The sequence below is a fragment of the Calypte anna genome, chromosome 5 (genome assembly GCF_003957555.1).
Source record: "Calypte anna isolate BGI_N300 chromosome 5, bCalAnn1_v1.p, whole genome shotgun sequence".
Classification (NCBI taxonomy): Eukaryota; Metazoa; Chordata; class Aves; order Apodiformes; family Trochilidae; genus Calypte; species Calypte anna.
This window is the reverse complement of record NC_044250.1, coordinates 8020434-8043477: the sequence shown is the minus strand read 5'-3', so window position 1 is coordinate 8043477 and position 23044 is coordinate 8020434. Positions and strand designations below refer to the sequence as shown.

The 23044-nt window shown below is 39.8% G+C and overlaps 1 protein-coding gene across 6 annotated transcripts in view; it reads left to right on the top strand.

The window, feature by feature from the left end:
• Positions 1–23044, top strand: part of TEAD1 (TEA domain transcription factor 1) — a 152076-nt gene that overhangs the window by 11875 nt on the left and 117157 nt on the right. Inside the window, exon 1 of one of the 6 annotated variants that reach the window (XM_030450958.1) lies at positions 15208–15257. The exons of the other annotated variants lie outside the window; for them this stretch is intronic. Within the exon in view, the coding sequence (XP_030306818.1) occupies positions 15214–15257 (44 nt within the window). The 5' untranslated portion in view covers positions 15208–15213. Of the gene's footprint in view, positions 1–15207; positions 15258–23044 lie in introns of those variants that run through there. 6 annotated transcript variants of the gene reach the window in all.

Here is a 23044-nt window from a genome sequence, read left to right as displayed (position 1 = left end):
CCAGAATGTTGGAGCCAAATGGCTGTCATCTCATGCTGGTGTCGTGTGGTGCTGCTTGAATCTTGTGTTAGGCAGTGTGGAAGAGTATGAGGCTGGGAAAAAAGGAGAGAATGCAGACCACTTTGAAGGCAGCTGAGTGCTGAGTTACTTTTCTTATGAAGACCAGTATCCATAATTGAGACTTTTCCTGCCTCCTCCCTCTGTGCAACTCCATGCTCATGGGAAAGACCCAGAGAGGGTCAATCCCTTTCTCAGACAATGACATCAGAGCCCTTGAGTTACGATTTTTTTGAGTTATGGATGAGGTTGCCCTTGAGGGGGAGAAAGAGAGTCTTCTCTACTAGTTGACAGGTTTGTGTCAGCACAGTTTTCTTGGGCAGTTTTCCAGTGGCACCTGCAAACTTTTTTTTTTCCCACAGGAAGATTGGTAGCATCCATCTGGGGACAGGCCACTGGGTGTGTTTGGTCAGAAGGCAGCTGTGCCTGAGGTGGGTTGGTGGGACTTTCGGCACAGCAGCTAGCACACAAGCAAGTTCCTTTGTCAGGGCTTGGAGTTTCTCTTAGAATATTTCATGGGATGCCACTAAGCCATGAAAGCACAGATAGCTTTTCAAAAAAATGTAAGCAGGGTACCTGGTCCACACCTGCAATTCTTACAGCACAAGGAGTTTGCAGAGATCTCCATTTTTGGTACTAAGCTTCCCCAAGTACCTGCTGCTTTTCTGGAGTCAAGTCTACATCAGGTTAGGGAGCTCTGTACAGAGTCCTGGCCCAGGCAAGCAGAGGTTTGTGCCATCGAGCTTGTGAAGTGCAGACCATCATGTGAGCAGAGTGGCTTGGGTTTAGCACAGTGTAGCTATGTAAACAGCTCGACTGTTTTGGAGGCAAGTCGGCTTGTCTCACCCTTCCTTCTCTGCTGCGTTTTAAGAAAAAGGAGTGGCCTTAGAAAGAAGGGCTAGTGGCCTACATCCAGAAAGGAGGCTCCCGAGAAAGCATGCCTCATTTCTTCCTTTCTCTTGGCTAGTTTAACTGGGGCTTTATTCACAGATGTTGTTCTAGAGCACCAGCTGTTGGTGTTCACAGAAGAAGCCTCTCTCAGGTGTGTCCCCTCTGCTGTGGGAATATGGGGAGCCAGATTGCTGATGCTTTGGGGATTGCAGCGTTCAGCATCGCACCACCTATTGTGGATTTAACTTACTGCATTGTAATTAACTTCTTGTAATAACAATAATTACAATAATTAACTCTCTGAAATAACAAGGATGTTCTTCGTGCTGCTTCTGCATGCTGCTTTTGGAGCAGAAATCTTCTTTCTTGTTTTCTGCTTACGAGAAAATTTAAGTACTTTAGCAGGGGAGAAGAACAGTGAATTTTCACAGGATCAAAGCATATGTGGAAAACATTGTTCATATTTGTGATCATATGAAATTCAATTTTTTATTAATTAATGTTAACTGATTGTTTCAGAACAAAGAAAAAAACTGTCAAGTGGAATAAGCATTTAAATATAGAAGCAGGTTATAGTTGTGCTTGATTTAATTTATTTCACTTGCAAAGAAATGTAAATGGTTTAATATTGTTTTCCTAGTTGAACAGCCCTGAATATGGGCATTGTAATGCATAAGATCTGGAGATACATTTTGATCAAGTTCATACACTTTAAATGTGTATGAACTGAACATCTTTGTGTTACTATTGATCAGAGAGATGTCCTGTTGCTATAATGTGGATTTTGGTTTGGGATTAGAGGCCTGGGGCTTTGAATTGCTTGCTGTCTGTAGACCAAGTCATCAGTGGCTAGTGATTGATTCATTAATTAAAATCAATTTAAATGGATTTGTAAGCCTCATGTAACAGATTATCTTATTAACAGCATGAGAAAGGCACTGTGATCTGCAAGGAATGTGTCACGTTAGACAAAATATAGCACAATTTTTATGGGAGAATTTAATGAATTGCTGTTGCTGTAAGTGATCTATGCAAATAGAAATGCCTTGCTTAAAACCTATGTTAAATAGACTCTTCTTGTTGAACGTGTTTTTTTATTTTTTTTTGTGAAACTCCTCCAAATGACTTGACTCTAATCTTAATGTGTGCATGTGTGTGTGTGTGTTTGTGTCCATACGAATGGTTGTAGAGATGTGTTTTGTTGAGCTTCTGATATATTCTGATCTTTGAGATTCTTATTTTTCCTGTGACATCTCCCTCACACAGTTTAAAAATATTCACTGTAAAAAAAAAAATAAAATATTCTAAATTACTAAAAACAAAATGACAGAAAGGACATCTAATACTGTTTAATCCAAGCTCCGCCTGCTCAGCTATAATGTCTGGAAGAGACACTTTGGACAGCTGGAGGGGCCACACGGGCTGAGGGGAGTTCTGGCAGAAGTGAAAGTGTTCAAGAGATGGCAACAAAAGCTCTCCTGACTGGGATATGGGAGGCTAGTCTGTGTAACTTCTTTTTACATCCAGATGTATAGCAAGTCATTCCAAGCATCTGTATATATTTTATTAAGCTCTGTGTTCAGATGTCAAGAATATCTGAGCCAAAGTGTCAGCAAAATCAAAGGCAATTTTGAATTTAGTTTAAATGAGAGAAGGATTGTTGCCTCCAAATCACAGTCTTACCCACAACTTCTCAGTAATCTCAATGATGTGTGCACTCTCTAATTTGATCTGTAACCCACGCTTCTCAGGAAAGGAGATTTTAAATTGTGCATGCTATGTTGTAGCATCACTTTAGATATATCTTCCCTAGTTTGTGCTCTCTGTGCATTTGTGAATAAGAAGCAAACTGAATGAAAGTATGAGATCCCTTTTCAATGATAATAAAGCTAGTTTCACTTCACATTTTCTCTCCTGTGTTTTAGAAATAGAAGAATCTGTTGAAAACAGGTAGTAATGAATTGTTGATGTTAACTGAAAAATTTTAATGAACTTGAAGAAAACCACAAAAGGAAACCACCACCATCATAAAGCTGTGTTGCCTCAGAGACAGCGTCCATTCAATGTGTATCCAATTCTTCAAAGCCAAGTGTTGCTGAGTTTTGGTTTTTAGATAATCTCACTGTCCTTGGCATTATAGGTTACAAATCTTTAACTAAAAAAGACTTGAAACTGAATTGACATGGCAAACTCCATTGTAATTTGATTTTGAAAAACATTGCCCAAGATGTGTGTAGTTTGCCATGGTAGAATGCTTTTTCATTGCTTGTAGAAAACTGAACAAAGTGTTTGGGAGATGTGATATTTTAAACTAATTGTAGTACATTATATATTAGAGTTGCAAGAAAGCTTGGTGGTGACTTGCAGTTTACTCCTTAGTTATCTCTTGAAATTTGGGTTTTGACCTTGGAGGATGGGTGATTCACCTCAACGTGCACGTGGGCATGTTCCTAGTCTGCTGCCTACTGATGTCTCGAGTGAAAAATGTGGATGACTCAGAAGTGTAGAGGGACAGTACAACAGGATAGTGGGCTATCGAAACAGCAGTTGTTTGTGTTCTTGAGTGTGCATGTACGCTTTCCAAAAAGCCCCTGCCACCTGCTGCACCAGTCCCTTTCCTTCTCTGAATCTGCACCTGATGCATCTGTTTCAGTGTAGAGGTTTGTGGCTGTGTCCTGCTGGGTCACTTGAGTCTGGGAACTTGGAAGCTAGCATTGAAATCCTGGGTGTGACAAGTTGTTTCATCCAGGACGCAGCCCTTAAATCCAGGGAGAAAGTCTTGTTCTGACTTACATTAGCTCTTATATTAATTAACATGCCAATTTGAAATTAGAGTAGTCATGCGGTGATTCTTTATTTTGTGAACCCTTTGGTTTGAGCAAGGAGATTCCTGAACTTTGAAAAAATGTGCTGAGTGATAGTATTTTCTTGAACATAAGAGAGTAAGGCAGGACATAAGCACAATGTAGCCCTCTCAAAGTGGCAAACTTGCAGAGAGGAAATTCCAAGGTAGAGGACATAGGCCATGACTGCTAGCCCTCTCTTCTAGTACTGAATAGTATATGGAAGTGAGTTCCTTTCCTTCAGCTGTTTCATCTTATACATCCAGTTCCTCAGCTGTAGAACCACAATTCCAATTAATTGACTTCAGTTGAATTTCTACCATAGGGTTCTGGCTAAAAGGAAAAGGACATTCTTGAGGAACAGCTATTAAACAGCATACTTCATAACCCTGCCATTATGACTTCAGGGAATGTTTTCTATAATGTGAATCTTAGTAACATTTGTCTTGTATTAAGGCTGCAAAGTTTTTTTTGTGTATGTTGCAAACCTTGTGAAATGTTTTTTATTCTTGCAAATTATAAATATTTCAATTGGCTCAACTATTCCTTTTGTAAGCACATGATTTTTTTTATAATAAGACGTAGTTATGGGGCTGTGTTGTATGAAAGGCAATTGAGTTGTACAGTAATAAAATTTCCATGGTGTCCTATGGAGGTCAGTGGTATGCAATTAATTCCTGGACTGATGGCGGGTGCTGGGTAGGAAGTGTTGTTGCCCTAGACACTAAACGTAATAATTAGGCTTGGAGGTTAGTATTAAAAGCATGGAAAATACATGACTGTCACTAACAGAGAATTTGTGCTATTTATCTTAACAATACTACAGTAGATGTGGGTTCATTCCTTAATGCTATGCTTGCAATTTGTATTTTGCATCTTTAAGGAAAGACTCTGTTCGGAAGCTTTGAGGATGGAATCCGAAAGGACAGGGTACTCAGTTTGTTGCTAAATTTATGGTGCTTGGTAAGCCAGTCTTACTAAAGGAGGCTTCTATTTCTCTATATATTCAGAGGAAAGAGCTGTGTCACTTTCAAGGTTTCCAGAAGGAGACCTGTGAATGCAACCTGACAGATCCCATTGGATTTAATTCTGTTTCCATGCCATGAGGCTAACTTAAAAAAATGGAGAGCGTTTAAAATGTGTGGTAAATTGCAGTGCGTGAAACTCTCGTAGCATACTTGTTATGGTGTGATGCAAACAAGGAAAAATTGCAAGGAGCACAGACTGAATATTTGCTGCAATAGGCCAGATTGAACACAAAATGTCATAACTGTGAATACTAGGGACAAATCTTGGCTCCAAAAGAGTCCAAGTCATAAATGAATGGAGTCTCCTTCACTTACGTTTACACCTTTATTCCCAAAGAGGCTTCTAGGGCAGCTTTTTCTCATGGGCAAACAGAAAAAATAAAGTGAGGAAAATTCAGATTAATATTTGTCAGTTCAGTGTTCTCCTCAATTTTAATAAAGTAGATTCACCCCCTTTAGAAAAACTGCCAAAGATGATAACTGCTTTTGCTTCTCCTCTGATTTTAAATATGCCCATTTCATGGGAGGATCAGTTGGTATTAATATAAAGGCTCGTTTGCCTTGGCTTGGGCTGTCTTTGTAAGGGCCATGACTTGAAAACAGGAGAATGGTCCCCCTGGAACACTGCTGCTGCTGAAGGCATTGACACGTTGTGAATCTCTGTGGCAAGGTGCTGCGGGAAATCGTGAATTCACGTTTCAACACAGAGTTGCAGAATCATTCACATATACTTAAGTGAAAAACAGTCTTTTAAAGAGTTGGTTTAGAGGATTTGCCATTCACATTTTGGGCGAAAACTTCAGTAAATAGAACTGCTGTAGGTTCAAAATAAACAGAAAGCTTAAAAATATTTTGTAACATATGATATAGAATATACAAATTCTTACCAAGCCATGTTTAAAGTCATTGGATTAAAGCTCTTCTAATCTGGTGATTTTAACGTGCTAGAGGATTTTTTTACTGCTTCTGGGAAGAAAGGTGATCATGTGATTAAGGCACAAGTCAGGGGGCAGAGATTTACATTTGGTTTCTGGGGCAGAGTTGAGTGAGAAAGCTGGGAGAAGTGTTTGTTGCTCAGATTGGTGGTGTAGGGGCAGCTGGGGGAAAATCAGAGAAAAATCCATCCCGTTGCATTGGGTGTGTGAGTTAATATTTGCTAAGTCCTTTTATATAGCTGTGTAGAAAGTGCTGTCAGTATAAGTGATTGTATCTGAGAGAGATTTTCCTACTTCTTTGCTCTACACAGTTTTCCATAATTGGCTTGGAGTGGTGAGATTGAGTGTAATTAAGTCTCATAATTAATTAATATGAGAAAGCCTACGCAAAAGCAGAATACGTATTTCAGATTTCATTATTTGTTCCCTTCTGTAAAATTGGGGTAATAATACCTTGTTACTTAATGCTGTAAGCAATAATTGGGTAATAGCTATAAAGTGCTTAATTATGAAAATGTATGTAAAGAACTATTTTTACGCAGTGAAACTGATGCATAGGTCTCGGTCCTTGCAGAAGAGCTGATTCTTCTGAACTAACATGCTGAAACTGGTGCATTCCAGGACCAGAAGAAGTATCGAGTCAGTATTTAAGGCTGCTCTCAGAAAGGTCACAGATTTTCTAAATATTCTTATTGAGAACTTGTCTTCTTTTTAATTTAAATAACAGTTTAAAAATCCTTAGTTAGAGGTGTAATAACAGATTTAGACTTCCCACTATGTTAACAGCCACAAAGAAGGCAAAGCAAGAATATACATAATTTAGGACATAAAATCTCTGAGCATGCTTTATGATGAACTGTTAACAGACTGCTTTCATTGCATGCAGCAGTTCCAGATCTGTGAGGATAAGGCAAGTTACAGAGTCCCCAGGATCTTTTTCTGAGAATGCCCCGTCAGCAGTATTTCTTTCCACTTTTGCATTTGTAAAATTGAGTATAGGTATTGACCTGGGTATTCACACCACTGATTAGACACTGGAGGTAAACTGCGGGCTGTCTGCAAATGTCTGCCCAGCCGTCTGTGTGGAGGAAAAATCACTGGTGCTGCCTTTTTGGCAGACATGTCTCAAGGTGAAGAAAATGAGGAATGAGTCAAAACCAGCTGCCCTGGTGGCACTGAGCAAGCATAGGTCAATAGGAGTCTGCTGGCTGGTACATTTCTGGGAATAATGCTTGGCCATCAAAAAGATTGTACCCTGGAAAGGTACTGAAACCCATGAAACTTGTCCAGAACAGTCAGAGCTTTCAGTTTTCACTGAAACTGTAAATTATATGGCTGCTGAGCCATGTGAAGGCAAGCAGTTCAAAGCCATGCCCAAGACCATACTTCTATCAGCTCTTTGCCTTACCAGCTTTGCAAAAGTGAAGAAGTGCAGAGAAAAACCCTGGAGGAGGATGAAGGCTAAGTAATTAGCCTCCCAACTGTGCAGCAAATAGTATTTGTGCCTGGCAGGAGGCCAGGCCATCAATACTACGGGTGAGGATCTGGTGAATGAAGTTTGCTTGCAAGTGGTCCATGACAGCCTTGACTGAATGGCTCTTGGAGGTGTTCCCTGATGGATCAGTCATGGGCCTGGTCAGAGAGTGGTGAAGCAGTTCACTTTGTAACTACCAGCAGTATCCTGAGTTCAGTGGGGTAGGGATACATTTGCCTATTGTTAACCTCAGAAAGAAACCTCCAGAACTGACTTACTATGGGGAATATAGGAAGAGGATTTCTGGATATACCTTTTGTTAGATGTAGCACTACTGATATTTAACTGGTAGAAATAAAAGTTTTGGAAATGCATAAACTTGCATGGTAAAGTTTGGCAGAGAAATGTAGTATTCTCTTTTATTGTTAGCTACATCCTTTTCCTGTGAGAACTTATGAGAATGTTTTCATACTTAACATGTTTCCTCTCCTCACTATAGTTCATCTGCCAATCTGACCCTCCCAAGGAAAGTAAGCTGACTCTGGTTGTCAAATAGACAAGGGGAGTGTCATCAGAAAAAGAGCAGGCAAATTTAAGGTCTAACCCTTTCTGTAGAGCTGGATTTGGCTCTCTGATGCAGAAGATAAGAGTCAAGGGCCATCTGTGTATCTCTCCACCACTGTAACAGGCATCAGATAAATACACTATGCCTTTTGTAAACTGAAGAGAACTTCAGAGCAAACTGTTGTTTATAATGAAGCAGTGGCAGATGCTGTATATAAATCTGCAATTGAATTGCCATAGTATATGAGACTCTTGCTGTGTCCCTCCTAAAACTTACCCAAAAGAAATTTACATTTATCTGAAAAGTTGCAGGCTTGGCATGATGCCCTGGTAAGCTTTTTTTCTAGCAAACCTGAAGTGAAAGTAGCTCCACTAGATATTAGTTCACCTAGCCTCCATTTAAGAGAGGCAGAAAGAAAGGAGAGGGTAGAGAGGATTACATATAGGTTTTTTAGATTTTCCTGGCACATTTCCACTACCCCACATGAAAGATCTTTTTAAAATCCCAGTGAAGTTTGTAATATATTTAATAATTAAATTAAGATTGTTCCTATTCAGTTTTGGCTTTGCTGAGTTTTATGCAGGAGTCAAATAACTACTGGAGACATAAAAAACCCAAATGCTTGGCACTTTTCCCTACAAGGCTGAATGTGAGTCAGAAGTCAGAAGGCTTCTCAATGGAAAATGAGAAAATAATCTTAATAAAAAATTCAAATTATTCAGATGAGCTGCTGGTAAATTATACACATAAATATAGTAGTTGCCACAATGAGAAACTTCTCAACATTTTTTGGCAGACGTTAACTTGAAAATAAAAAGTGAGAGATAATTACTATTATTATTCTTATTACTACTACTACAACTACTACTGCCATTTCACTTTGTGCTGCATTAGCATTAAGAGGCCCAAATGAGCATCCCAAATCCACTGTTCCAGACTCTGCTCCACTGTAATGGCATATTCCCATTTCAGGAAAACTTCTTTCTTAAATGCAAAAGATCAGGCACAAGATAGAAATTCAGACAAGGAAAGTTAAGAATCTCACTCAAGCCCCACAGGAACTTATGGCAGGAACCAAGATTTAATCCTGATCTGCTAAATTCCAGCCCAGCCTTCTAACCGAAAGCTGCATGCCTAATGTAAGCCTTCTGAATTTCTCTAATGGGATGAGGATGAGGCTTTACATTTCTGCAATATTAAGATAAGGTATCAACATCTTCTTAGGTTATACTAAACTCCAATTAAATAGAGCTTCAGGAAGGAGTCGTGGGACATCAGGATGCTTCCTGATTTTTGCTTTTGTTTCTCCTTTCCTCTCCCTCCAATCTTTTTAATAACATCTACTGGTTGAATTTTTATTTCCTTTTCTGAGGGACTGCACCTCCCTCTCACAGCTTGTCACACATTGTGGATTGTGGAGGTGCAGCATCCAGAACCAAAAGAGGAAATGTGCTGATCTTGGCCGTTGACCAAAATGACCTCATTTCTTTGCTATTGGAAGTTTGTGCACTTTTTTGGCAGGCAGCACAGTTGAAAAATATGATTGCCTAGTTCATAGTATGTCTTCATTGAAGAAAATGCTTGCCAAATACTTCAATGCTTTACTTAAATCCCTTCTAGAAGTAGAATATACCTGATAGGCATAGGCAGATAGCCTAGTCAGAGAGAGAAAGAAGGGGACAGTTGAATTTAGAGGGTAGAGGAAATGGTACAACCATGCTTTGTGGATGAAGCTTGGTGTTTCTAGGGCTCCACAGGTGTGTGTGAGAAAGGAGCAGAATAAATTCAACACCTGTGACTTGCATCTGAGGCTTATGTGCCATCTCTGCCCTTGCCAGGTTTTGGAAGTGTTCCCTATCTCCCCACAGTGCATGGTCTGGCATCCCAGTAGCTGGGCTGCTAGTGAGCCATCACCCAACACAAATCTCTGTAAGGAATTGTCTTTCATTGGAGCACTACTGCCTCTGTCTCCCAAACAAAGCCTGAGACCATGGAAACTTCTGGTGAGTGGTGCAGGTGTATCACTAAATGAGATTGTTGTAGGGATAGGCTTTGGCTCTGGTTTGCCCAGAGGCTCTGGTGGGAATGAAACCTGCCAGTGCAAAAGGACACTGGAGCTGTCAAACTGATTTAATGCTGGCCTGCAAGAAAAAGAGAAATTATTCAGAACTGAAAATGAAGGGTCCACTGAAAATTGTCTTCATTTTTTAAGTTAAAAAAATCCTGCAAGTAGTTAACTATTCCAGGAAGAGAAAGTAATAAAAATCTACATGGAAAAACAGCTATCTAGATTTCGGTGTTGCTTATGTGATTCTATCAGATGTACAGATATATGTGTACATTATAGTCTCCTAGAAATATGTAATCTTCCCAGAAGAACCTGACTGCAAATCACAGAAATCTTCTTTTCCTACTTTCCACCCCTCCTGAAAATATTTCGGGTGTGTCTTCTGCATCAGAAAAGGATGAGATTTCGGTTAGACATTTGGAAAAAATTCTTTCCTGCGAGGGTGGTGAGACACTGGAACAGGTTGTCCAGGGAAGTTGTGGATGCCTCCTCCCTGGAAGTGTTCAAGGCCAGGTTGGATGGGGCTTGGAGCAACCTGATCCTTCCTGCCCATGCAGAAGGGTAGAACTAGATGATCTTTAAGGTCCCTTCCAACCCTAGACATTTTATGATATAATTCTATGAGAGTGTTTGCTTTGGAAAGCATAATGGCCACTGAAATAGTTTGGCAAGGGAGCTGAGCAACAGCAAATGGCCTGTTTCCCTTTACCAGGTTAATTGTGTAAGAGCTTTCTTTTGCCCAGCGTGATTGATTCTCTTTTTTTGATTTATTTTGTGATACAACTTCTGGCAACCCACTAACTATTTTGATTACTTTGGAGACTGAAAATAAAGTGACAAAAGCATATGTGCTGCAAACCTGCAGATATATTGATGGACCGTTATCTTGCAAGGATCTCTTGTATGGGTAGACTCACAGCATCTACTTGAAATACTTGAGAACTGCTGCATCACATTGAACAAGTAGTCTATAATTAGATTATATCAGGCTCTTCCTTGTAAGACATCACTGCTTTTGGGACATTAAGCAGTTTTGTCATATTCAACTGGAGATGCAAAGCTTTGAATTCCAATAGCAGCTTCTTAAAGGTTGGTTAGATTAGAGGTTAGCTGTTCAGCCATAGTTTTATGTATAACTGTAAATAAATAAGAACCTCACTAGGGACTCAGACATTTGAAACAGCAAACAAAAAAGCCCTGCCTGAAACTGCTTTCAGGTTAACTGAGGGTAAGCATGGATTTATGCAGAAGGGCCATATTTAAATAAGTAATTTATCATATTGCATGCACCATATGATATAGCTATGTGATGTTTTTAGCAGACAAAAATCAGATTGTCTTTGTGTCACCAGATGGTGTGTAATGGGCAATAGAATTACGGATTATGAGACATAACTTTCACTCCTAGGTAACCTCACTGACAAAACCTTTGTGCCTTATAGAAACAAAATACTCAAGGACTGAATGGATGACTGAATTATTTTTTCCTACCTGCAAAAATTCCCCTTGACCAGGAAACAAGTTCATACGTGTAGCCAGAGCAACATGCAATCAAATTAAAATCTTTCTACCTCACTCATATTACCGTTGTCATTTTTTAAGAGTAAAACCAAATTTATTTTTAAAAAAGGACCTCTCCCTATTCATGTAGTTAAATTTCATTAATTGCTGTAACTTGAAACTTGCTGGTGTTCTTTTTATAAATATACATTAGAAATAAAAAATTAATTGTAATCTTAAAATGGAAGTCCAAGCTGTAAATGTTTTGGAAAACTGTCTGGTTACCTGTATGTACTGGTGTACATTTTGATTTATCAGAAGCACTGGGAAGGAAGGCACAAGGCAGAGTCAACACTCCAGGAACAGGGAGGCAGAGTGGGAGGGCCAGAGTGATGCCTGGTTACTCCTCCTTTTCTGGGTCCACTCACAAGGTGAGTCAGGAAGACTCGCCAGCAATCACCAGTTTGAATGCCAATATGTTGAGTTTCATCATCTACATCTTGTTCAGAGAGAGGGTACAAACCCCCCTGCCTGCCTGACACCCAGGTAAAGGGGTGCAGTAAATCATAACATTGTGTAGGTTCCCTGACAGCAGTGGGAAATGCAGATCTACACTTTTTGGTTTTTGACGGCCTAGGAATAGACACATTTTTTAAATGCATGCAAATTTAAATTCTGAAAAGACACATTTGGTCTCCAGAGAAGAGCTGCCTGCCCACTGGCAGCACTGTGCCTTTAAATTGATGCATTCACATTAAAGGGAGACACTTTAAATAATGCAAAGGGGTAAACTAACTTGAGTTATGTGTGGCTTTAGCTGGGTGACTCTTACTGCCTTTTATGGAAATCTCTCATCTAAAGTCCTGCACAATTATCCCCAAGGGCAAGTATTAACCCCATAACTGAAAGGATACCTACTCTTGCACATCAGACATTACGTATCCATGTGATGGCTGTGGTTGACTCCGGCTGAAGATGGTGCTTTATTAGAGCTGATGTTGGTTGCTGGATAACGGGAAGCTGGGCTGGCTTCCTTTATTCATGAAAGAAAAGGAAACTCTTCAGGCAGCGTGATTAACCCATAGCACTAATTAAGGGCTCACATAATTTTGCAATAATGAGGTGCCATTCAAAAAGGAAGGAGAAAAAAGAAGTCCGGGAAAAAAAAAAAAAAAAGGGGGGGGGGGTGTCCTGTAGTGACCTCATTTAGAAGGCTGTGAGCCTGTCAGTGCTCTGCTAAGTAGAAGGGGGTTTAGCTGGGCCCAACATGTTTTGTTGCAGAGCCAGGGCAGAGTACGGCCTTCAGTGAATGCAAAGTCACAGTCCTAGGGCTCTTGGTCCTTTGGACCGAGTCCTTGCTGCCCTGCATGTCCCTCCAGCTAGGAGGGCAAAGGCAGGAACTCTGATGCTACCATGGGGGGCAGCAAAGTTTGGTCTCTGCTTTGGTGGGCTATGAGGCTTACAGGAGGGGCCATGTAACTCGACAGTACAACAGGCTTGTGAGAAAGTTGTTTATTGATTGAAGCACTGTGCAGAGCAGTGAGTTAGCATTGCATTATCTGATGCGTAGCTGCTATTCCCCTGCGGGCTGGCTGCCTGTAGCCAGAGCTGCCAAACCTTCCTTGGATTTATTAATCAGGTGATGTCACGAGTCCAGGCCAGTATGTCTGCACTGGCCTCGGAGCCTGTCAAAACCAATCTCTCGAAAAATAAATTCATGTGCAAATGGAGTAGTGAGCCACACAGCCTGCTGTAGGGTGTGCACCCACGTCTTCAGTCACGCTGCTCTGCCCCTCAGGAGAGACACTGGCCTCTGCAAACATGGTTTGGAGCTTGTTTGGGAGCTGCTGGGGCTGTGTCCACATGTGTAATACCACGTCACAACTGCTAACATCAGATAACAGCAGTGTGCTTTTCTGAGCTAGGAAGAGGAAAAAAAAATTATCTCTTAAGATACAAAGCCAAACTTAAGGAGAGACAAAGCTGAAAGACAGCCCTGGATGAGTGCTATCCAGAGCATCACAGCCACAGCACTGCCCTGCTGCACCCGGACAGGGATCCTAACAACTGCCTGGCCAGAACACAGAGCCTAAAATTCTCTGCACAGGATTTACAGGCTTTGGACGGGTGGGAGCTGCTGGCCTTTGGGTATCAGTGGTACTCAGAGGAGTCAGTACCTTGCCTTTCACCCTGGCTTTTCCCAGCCCTGGGGGTGGAGGCCAAAAAGGTAGTAGCAGTAACTCAGAATGCAGATTGTTTTGAACCCTCATATTTAATGTTAACTTGCTATCTGTTCTCATAAATTAAGAAGCTGTTTTCTGTGATAAACTGATCTCAACCTCTCTCTTCCATTCTTTTTTTCTGTCTTCTTTCTCCACAACTTCTCATTTTTCAGGAGGTAAGACCAGACAGAAAGATGCAATTACAAAAAGAAAATCTTTGAACTTTTAAAATGCAGGTTGCTTAAATTATGCAGTTAAAGGATAAAGAAAATCACAGAGCAATTTTAACAAATTGCCCTTAACTGGATTGCACAAACAAACCTCTCATAAGAAATCTCAGAAAGGTGTGTTTGAGGGTGTAATCTTAGCTTGTGGCTAAGTAGAGTTAAACTTGTTTTTCAAGTTAGTTGTGTATAACTTTCTCATGCTAAAGATTGTGAGCATTCCAGAAAGAAAACAGTTCATCTGTGGCAGGGGTTTGATGGCAAATGTTGATTATTTCCAGTAATTCTGGCCCCTGGTCCATGTACAGTACTTTATACAGTGACTCTTCTTTTGATCTCTGTTTTCATTGTCTGAGCTGTAAAATCCAAGTGTGTATATGTTTTTATGAAATATCCTTCATATTTCAAGTAGTGCAGTTTTCAAATGAACCTGAATGTGTTAGACCAGACACAGTCCACCCACACTTCCAAATATACTGGCCATTCTTGTCAGAGGCAAAACAATTTGTAAATTTTGCATGTGTGAAATAGTGTTATAAACAAAATTTCCTTTTTTAGTAAATAATAATGTAGTCTTGTGTTACAAAAACCTATGCAGTTTTTTTTAAAATAGTTTTGTACTGTATACAGGCTTATTCCAACATTTTTTTTTTGTCAACATATACCATTTTTGTTGATATTTATGTAGGGTATGTAAGCTAATGTAAACATCAGAAGAATTACAATGTATATGTGCAAGAAAGGGCGATACCTGCAAAATCTTCCTGTACAATAGCCAAGCTTATGTACATAAGAGAACTGTTGATGCTCTATTACAGTTTAATTTGTTAATGAAACAAGATGGACTGAGCTCCTACTACACCTCTTTGGATGTTTGAGGCTAGGCACAATTAATTTATTTGTACTGTCTGTGTAGGCGTATGCCAGCTAATGTACTCTAAGAGCTTTTATCTTTATGTTCATAATGAAGAGGGGCAGGTTTTTGGCAACTAGACAAGGATTTTCTGATGACTCATCCTCTCTGGATTGTAAAACACTTTCTTGTAAAATCAGAAAAGTAGTTCCTATTAGAAGTGTTCTGCGCCAGAGTAGTTTGTCCTTCACAATCAAGCTGCAAAGCAAAAAGAAGAAAGGCTTAGCTGCTTTTGTTTATTTTAATTGTGACTGGACCTCTGCTGAAAAATAAATCATAGTATTTGAAAGAATCTTCTTAAGTAAGGTATTAAAGCACCGTTGGAACATGCTGTAAGTTGCATTGTCAAGTACCTTTTAGTTTGTGCTCCATTGTCATTATCCTGGTATTTTGGTCACCGGGGCTATACATTGGACTTTTAGCTGAGCTGGAGTAGATTTCCTTCAAAAACTTTTTGGTTTATGCTGTTCATCTCCTTGCTCTCTAGAAAGAAATGCAGAGTTCAGGATTTGGTGAAAACTGGGACAGGAGTTGTGTGTGAGTATACTTCATTTCAGTATAACAGTTAGTATTGCTTTCTAATTAAATGACGCATTAGTTAATGTCAGCATCAGGTAAACAAGGAGTATGTTCCATTTTCCTGCTAATGGAGAAGAAGTATGAACACTTAATATTCTAGGGCCCCTAGTAACACAACAAGTAGGAGTAATTGGAATGCATGAGTAATCTACTTTATTTAGGTTTGAGGAGAGAAATTCTGCTTTTAATGAAAAATTACCATCATTATTTTACCCCATAGTACCTTTGCATGTTTTTATGCATGCACACACCTGTAAACTCTTCCTCCCCCTCACATGTTTGCTTTCTCTCTCTGTGGGAGAAATAGAAGAGTTTGGGTGGCAGAGGGATATCTGTTAATGAACTCCCTCAGTTCTCCTTTACGTTCTGTCACAATGGTTTTCCTGAATCACTTCTTGGGTGATGGAGCTACTGCTCCCTCTTCTTAAGGTCATGTTTATGCAATCCAGAGTGGATTAATTTTAATCCCTGATTTTAATCACAACTTAAATCAACAAGCAGAGCACTTTGATTTAAATAATTAAGTGTAATCTTGTTTTGCATTTTTGCTTTCCAGTTACTTTTCTAAACAAAGGTTCAGTTTTATTGGTCAATATCATTTGCTAACCAGAGCTGTTTGTTGACACAGTTGGGTTACTCTAAATAGATGTGTATTCCTTACATATATCTTCTCATGTTTTAATGCTAGAAAACGGTGAATAAAATTTCTCAATAGAAATAATAGATCTTTTTAATCAGTGATTAATGTTTAACAGAATGTTGAAGTTTTAATTCAATTAAAATACACAAAGACAAAAATTTTAAGACTTCTTTAGAAATCTAACAGTGTTTGATATTCTGACATGCAAGGCAAACATTTACATTGAAAAATGTGCTTTTAAAGCTGATCTGTTACACAAACCTAATACATACAGCTAGTGCGTGGTGCCAACTGCTTCTGGACACCAAGTACTTCAAATTTTTTAAACTACTTAGGTAGTCTTGTCATTGCACATCACAGTTTTATTCATTAATGGAAAAAGGAAAGCAAACTTTCCTTCTTTCTGAATTCCTAATTAATTGTTTTCCTAACTTACAATGAAATAATTATGAACTGAACTAGACAAAAATTAAGAAAATTGAATATGATGAAATGTATTTTAGGTTATCATAACTTTTTGCCTTTATAAATAAAGCCATTAAAATTCACTTGATAGAAGGATATCTACTTTAATAACAGATATTTAAACTTCCTTTTAATAAAAGCTTTTATATTCATACTGGAACACAGCTTATCTGTCACATAAAAACTAGGATTCCTGTTGTATGTGCTTTCACACCTATCTAACTTTCATGGCATTTTTGGCAACAGATTGCTGACTGTGGCAGTCAGTCTTAGTTTAGACTTTTGCTCATTAGAAGCATCATGGTCTGTATTCTTAAATTAGTGCCAGAGAGTTGTAGGTGGAATCACAGAACAAAAGATTAAAGGATTATATATTCTTAGCCACTATATTGGAGCACAGGAATTAATTGGTCATAGCTACCACATAGATGTTAACACTTCCATTCACAGAAAAAGAAGGGTGATTTAAGGATTTGCCACAAAGTATTTAAAATGGAAGTTCAGATTAATTTTGCTCTAACTGAGAGAACAGCAGCCAAATCTAAGTAAGATGCACTGCAAAATATTATTTAAATGTTCCTTTCCACTGATTACTCATAAGAGAGCTGTTAAGACATCAAGCATGTAATACAGCACGTGCAAATTGCAGTATTTAGTATCATCAGGGAAGTTTCACAGCAGAGACAGGAGCTTGCTCCGTTTAAGATGTCTGAATTTTCTTCTATTTCTTTCCTAATTGTAGATTTTTCTCCTTTGATAATGTAGCTAGGGAGTGGGAGGTTGATTAAATTTAATTCCAATTTATCTGAGTTCAGTCATGTTGTCTCCTAAAATGTGTCTCTAAAGGTTAACAGCCCTTTGCCATTTTCATCTTTGCTTTCCTACCCTGAAGGAAAACTTAGTGGCTTGTATGTCTAGAAAATCGACGATAGCTGGTTGTATTTTTTCCGTATCTACAAATTGATATTATATCTGGATTCATATCTGCTCCTGGAAAATTTTTTGGCTTAATGTTTAATTTCCATACGCTTCTAAGGGAAAGTTGTTAAATCCCAAGGGTTTAATTTTGCTTTGCCTCCAGGCAACTTATCAGTCAAGGGAGGGTCCACAGTGCTGCAGAACCCCATTTTGTGTTTTGCTTCCTACCCCACGCAGTGTGGAATGAAAGCTCCTGACAAAAGGGAGCATTGGGGGTGCACGTGGTGCCTTTGTGGTGCGGCGGAGGGGGACGGCGATGGATGCACAGGGATACTGACCTGTCTGTGCAATCCAGTCAAGGGTTAGGCTGGTTGTTGTAGTTCTACCACCTGTGAGCTTTGAGTAAGGAATATTAGTCACAGAAAACAGTACCTGGGAGTTGGTCACCCAGTATCTTTATCCGAGGCAACCTGGCACTTCACCCTGTAGCAGACTCTGCTTTCCTTTTAGTGAGTTCTGTAGAAATACCAGGCATCAATTATGTATTTTCAATAAGTGTTTACCTGTAAGGTGTTGGGTTTTTGTAACGTGAAAAGAAAGAAAAGGCAAATAAACTGAGTTTGGGGGTTGTTTTTTTCTCTCCCAGATAAGAGGATCTGGTTTCTTTCATGATGATTTTTTTTTTTTTTAAAGTAGAATTCCAACAGTCTTCTATCAGACAAAATATTTCTGGAATGCAACACCTGCGCAAAGAAAATGAATTACCATGTGCCAAAAACATTCAGTAAATGCTGTATTGTGTGGGTAACTTGACAAAAGTTTTGCAGCAAACCATAAACATCTGCAAAACATTTGAAAATCTGGCCCAGACTTGGGGCTGCTTGAATTCTATGGCATTTGTAATAATTCAGTGTTCCACAATATGTAATTATTTGTGTGCACCTTAGGACTAATTTTCTTGGCAAGAGTAGAAAAAGGTCTATTCTATTAAAGATATAAGAATGCCTGATATTATTTACCTATACAACTCCAGGATCCATGCATTTATCTTTTAGTTCTGGAGTGCATTTACTTGTCCCTGTACACTTGGCGGTGTGGCGTGGATAGAAACAGAAAAGGGGCAGCAAGTCCATATGTAGACATATGTTGCTTTTTTTTCCTTGGGGAAGCACTGAGAGGATTGAAATAATTCAGCTAGCTTTGTTCAGCTGAGCTGATCTTTGAAAAAAACACACCATGTGTGCTTTTAGTGAACCCTAGGCCTAATCCTAAATCTTTTGAGTTCAGTGACAGGTTAGAGTGTCCAAGAAGTGAATCATCGGCTGTGCGCTGGCTGCTGCTATGACGCTGTGCAGGGCATTGTCCTCCTCAGCCCACTCATGTGAATAAGTAAGATCCTGTGCAGGAGTTTCAGCTTGGGCAGGTTCAGTGATGCACTGTGCAAAAAGAGCAAAAGAGCTGACACTTTTCTTCTGGGAAGAGGACATAGATATGTGGTTTCATCACACAGCACTTACCCCAGCTTCCTCAAATGCCCAGCATCGATGCTTGGTGCCAGATTTCTAAAGACCTCAGCTTCCTGGAAGGCACCTAAAATGAGGGTCAGATTTTGAAAAGAGCTTAGCACCCAGCCTGACCAGCTTTTCAGAAAATCTGGCACCAAGTGTTGGTGCTGAGGCTCTGTGGAGATGCTGGGAAGAACACTGCCTTCCCACATGCCGTGCCACGATAGTGCTGTTCGCTTCACAGGGCTCGCCAAACATTGTTAAAGAGAACAAATAGCAACAGGGAAAAGAACCCCACAACTCAGTTTTAGAAGATCCGGGGTCGGGGGGGAAGGGAAGAGGGTCCTTTCCCTTTTTAAAGATTCAGTTCAGGCATTGTCAAAAGAAATAAGTAAAGCAACATCATTTAAAAGCTTTAGGAACAATAGTCTCTTCCACTTCCCTCCCTCATTGTAGAGCCCTGGGCCCAGCTTTTGTTTATTTTGTACTGCCAGCCTCATGGTGCCTGATTGGTTGGTGTCTGATTTCATTCCTATGGGTGATGTCAAAAGCTGACCCAGAAGTTCTCGGCAAGTTTGCTTTTAGCTTTTAGTTGTTGTTTTTGTGTGTGTATCCGTGTGCACAAGAGTACTGTTCAGTCCTAAGAGGATTCTGTTACAGGCTGAATATTATTCAGCTGCAAAACTAATAAGGAATAATATTTGTGTCAGGAACTGCACAGCTTGTTTCCTACAAAAACTAGGAGTAGCTAGCCATTCAGAAACTGTGATAATATGGAAGTTTTAATTAATATTAATTACAGTTCTTTTATTGCCATAAGAAAAAAGGAAATTAAAAATCTGTATAACTTCATAATGCACAACTGAAAATTGGGATGATTAGTTAGAAAGACTGCTATCACATTCATGTGTAATGCTACTATTAGTTTTCTTTTTTCTAGTTTATATAGAACTGTAATGCTAATCTTTTTCTTATGTAATTTTTAATCAGTTGTCAAACTGACCACTTAAATATCAGGTTTTAACAGAGGTGTGCATACCACTGACAACAATATTCAGTCTTTATTTTTATAGAAAAATATCCAGTGTTTACAGCTTTTTTTGTGTTCTTATCTGCAAATACTCGTATTCAAGTTGGAAAACTTTGTTTTCCATTTCTCTGGCCTTAACACTTGGATATTTTTCGTTCAGCACCCTCTGACCCTCTCCTGTGTTTCTCTTTGTTAGATAAGTAAAAGATGAGTGTTACTTTATAAGGACATAGTTTCATACCCTTGTCCTCTGTTAGAGTACAGTCAAGTTGCTTGTATAAACATGAACAGTTTTGCTTACTTTTCAATTTATTAAATGCCGATGTAAGGCTCTTGAGTTGTCTGTGTGCCCCCCGCCCCAGTCTTTTCAACTCTTCGTTCCCTTTTCTCTAGGGAACCCTGTTGTACAACATCTTCCTGCACACGTAGCAGGAGTGTGTAACCCGTTCCATAGGGAGGCTATATTGATGTTTCATGTTGCACAAGAAGCCGTGTTTAACCTCTCCCATTACTGAAAATCCTGTGTTATGCTCTGGAAGAATATTGTAAAATTACCTTCTCTGTCTCTCTCTCAGTGTATATGCATCTGGTTTTGGCAAAGGTTTGTTGCTGTGTCAGATTTCATAGCAGAATATTATTGATGAAAATTTTATTTAACAGTAATGAAACAGCTGTATGGTTTTGCAGCTCTGCATCCAGCAAAACATCCTTCACTTTCCTGCCTGTAGTCTTTTTTTGAATTGTCAAGGCAAACAAAATAGCCTCGAGTTTCCTTGGAAGCAGTACACTTAGAGAAATTTGGATGCTTCAGAAATAGTCCAATATAAAGAAGAAATGCAAGGCTCAAGTGCTTTTTGTCTGAAGATAACTTGTTGCACAGATTCTAGCGTGTCATTTCAATGCTTGAGACTTCTGTTTATTTTCATGAAGGGTGCCATTCATTTAGGGAAGTCTGTACAAAGCCCACCAAAGCGTTCAGGGGCTGAGACTCCAGAAGTTGGCCAGTGGATCACGTTGTGTAGTTTTTTGGTCTCCTTTCCCCTGCTTGGGAGCAGCTTGCACACACATCCTGGTGCTGGCCTCGCAGCTTGCCCTGGTGTCGGCCCAGCCCTGCCCGGCCCGGCTCCAGCGCAGCTCTCAGCGTTGCCTCCCAGGTGCTCTGTTGTTTTACGAGCAGCTCCTTTCGGAGGCGGCCTCCCTCATCTCCCCTGCCCGAAAGCAAACACTGCTCTGCAGGGACATAAGCTTTACAAAGAATTTGTTAGTGGATGGTGCCCCCAGCTCTGGTGGAAATGGGAAGAAGGAAAAATTATTTTATCTGCATTCTGAATCTGTTTTAAATACTGTGCTTTTTATGATTTCCATATGATTCTTGAGGATTTTAACATCAAAAGACCTGGATTATCCTAATTGGTGTAAGAGGTTGGGAAGGTTTTCTTCATGCTGGACTTAAATAGGGTTCCTGCTTGGCTGCTTTTGCACTGGCTTAGTCCTTTTGTGACATGAAAGCCAGTTGCAGTTAAGCAGATTCCACCTCCCCACCCCCAACTTTTTTTTTTTTTTTTTTTTAAATAAACTGAAATAACGGTACTGTTAAGTATAAAAATGCAGAAACATCATGCATCTTTAAAGCTTCCAGAAATAGCCTACAATGCATTGCAGAAATTAGTGAAGCCATAGATATAATGAAAAACATTTGGTAATGGACTCTGGATCAGTTAGTAGGCTGATTTACTGCCTGTCCTGCGTTTTCCCTCCTCTCCATAAACTATCACAGGACCAGCAAAGATTTTTTTTTAAACTTTCTTGAGGGGAGACGAAAAACCCCTATATGTAAAAGTGCAGTAAATAGCTTCGTAAGGTTGTTTTGCTCCCGATGATTACTTTCTCCATTTAGCAGAAACCCTTTTATCTTTAGGGTAGTTTTCCTGCAGAGAAAGATCACACCCGGGTCGCTGCTCCCGTACAATGGGCGGATCTTCACCGCACAGATGGCTCGGCTCGGGCTCGGTACCTGGCCTGCGCTCAGCCACCACCTGGTGCCGGAAGCCTTCCCATTGCAGAACCCTGCCAGCCCCTCGCCCCCTCCCTGGTGTGGAGTGCCAGGCTCTGGATCTGTACCTCCTGCTGTGGGATATGCTGCTCTGGCAAAACACACCCTGCTTTGGGGCAGACCAAAATAGCTGGAGAAGAGTTCAGTTTTGCTGCATCTCTCTGTATGCTGGCTCTGTGGCTTTGCACCTTGAACAAGGACAGAATGCTCCTCTACAAAGTGGATTAGAGGTCTTGCATCCCTCTTGATAGCTTGATGTCTGGACATAAATGTCCATTAGAGAGGTCATAATTTCTTTTCACTTCGTGGTGAATTTTTGGGTAAACGTTTCAGGTAAAAGTATGCTTTGCTGTTTTAAGGGTTGCTAATAGTCTAAGATACACTTTTTTGCTTTCCTTCTTTTTTACACTGGATTGTACTTGCTGCAGTCAGTTTGAGTAAACTATGTTTAGCTGCTTGCTACTGGCAACATCCTTGTGAAAAACTGGGCACCAGAACTTGTTTTGGGGCTGAAAACATTACTTTGCTCCTAATACATTTTTTGAGGGTTTGGACAGAAGGAAAAAAAAAAAAGGATAACAGAGTTGTCAGATGGATATCTATGCGGACCGGTTAGATTTCCAGCTTTTAAATAACTACGTGTTTTGTTGTGCTCTAGCTTCTAAGCCATCTCTGTAAAACATTTACTTGTTTGGCTTTAATCAGCCCTTCACTAACTGTTTGCTTTGCACATGAAACAAAGCCATCCTTAAGACTGTAATGAAACCATTAGTTAGTGTTCAGTTAAAAAAAAAGAAAGGTAGAAGAGAAAATTAAGTTAAACATTCAAACTTCAATCAAGAATGAAAATAATAGCAGTCTTTCTAATATGGAGATCTCATTGCAAATCTTAAATAGAATCTGCAATGTTCTCTGCAGGTTTTAACTGATTTTGGCTTCTGTGACCACAGGTCTGAGGTCACAGAAGCCTCCTGATGTGTCTAACAAGAGACAGTTTTTATTATCTACATACTGTTCTTTTTATTTCTGATTTACATCTCATAGTGCATAGTTACTGGACTATTCATGCAGTTATGTAGGTATTTACTTGCACATTTGAAACTTGGTTTTCCTTTCCCCCTCCATTACACAAAA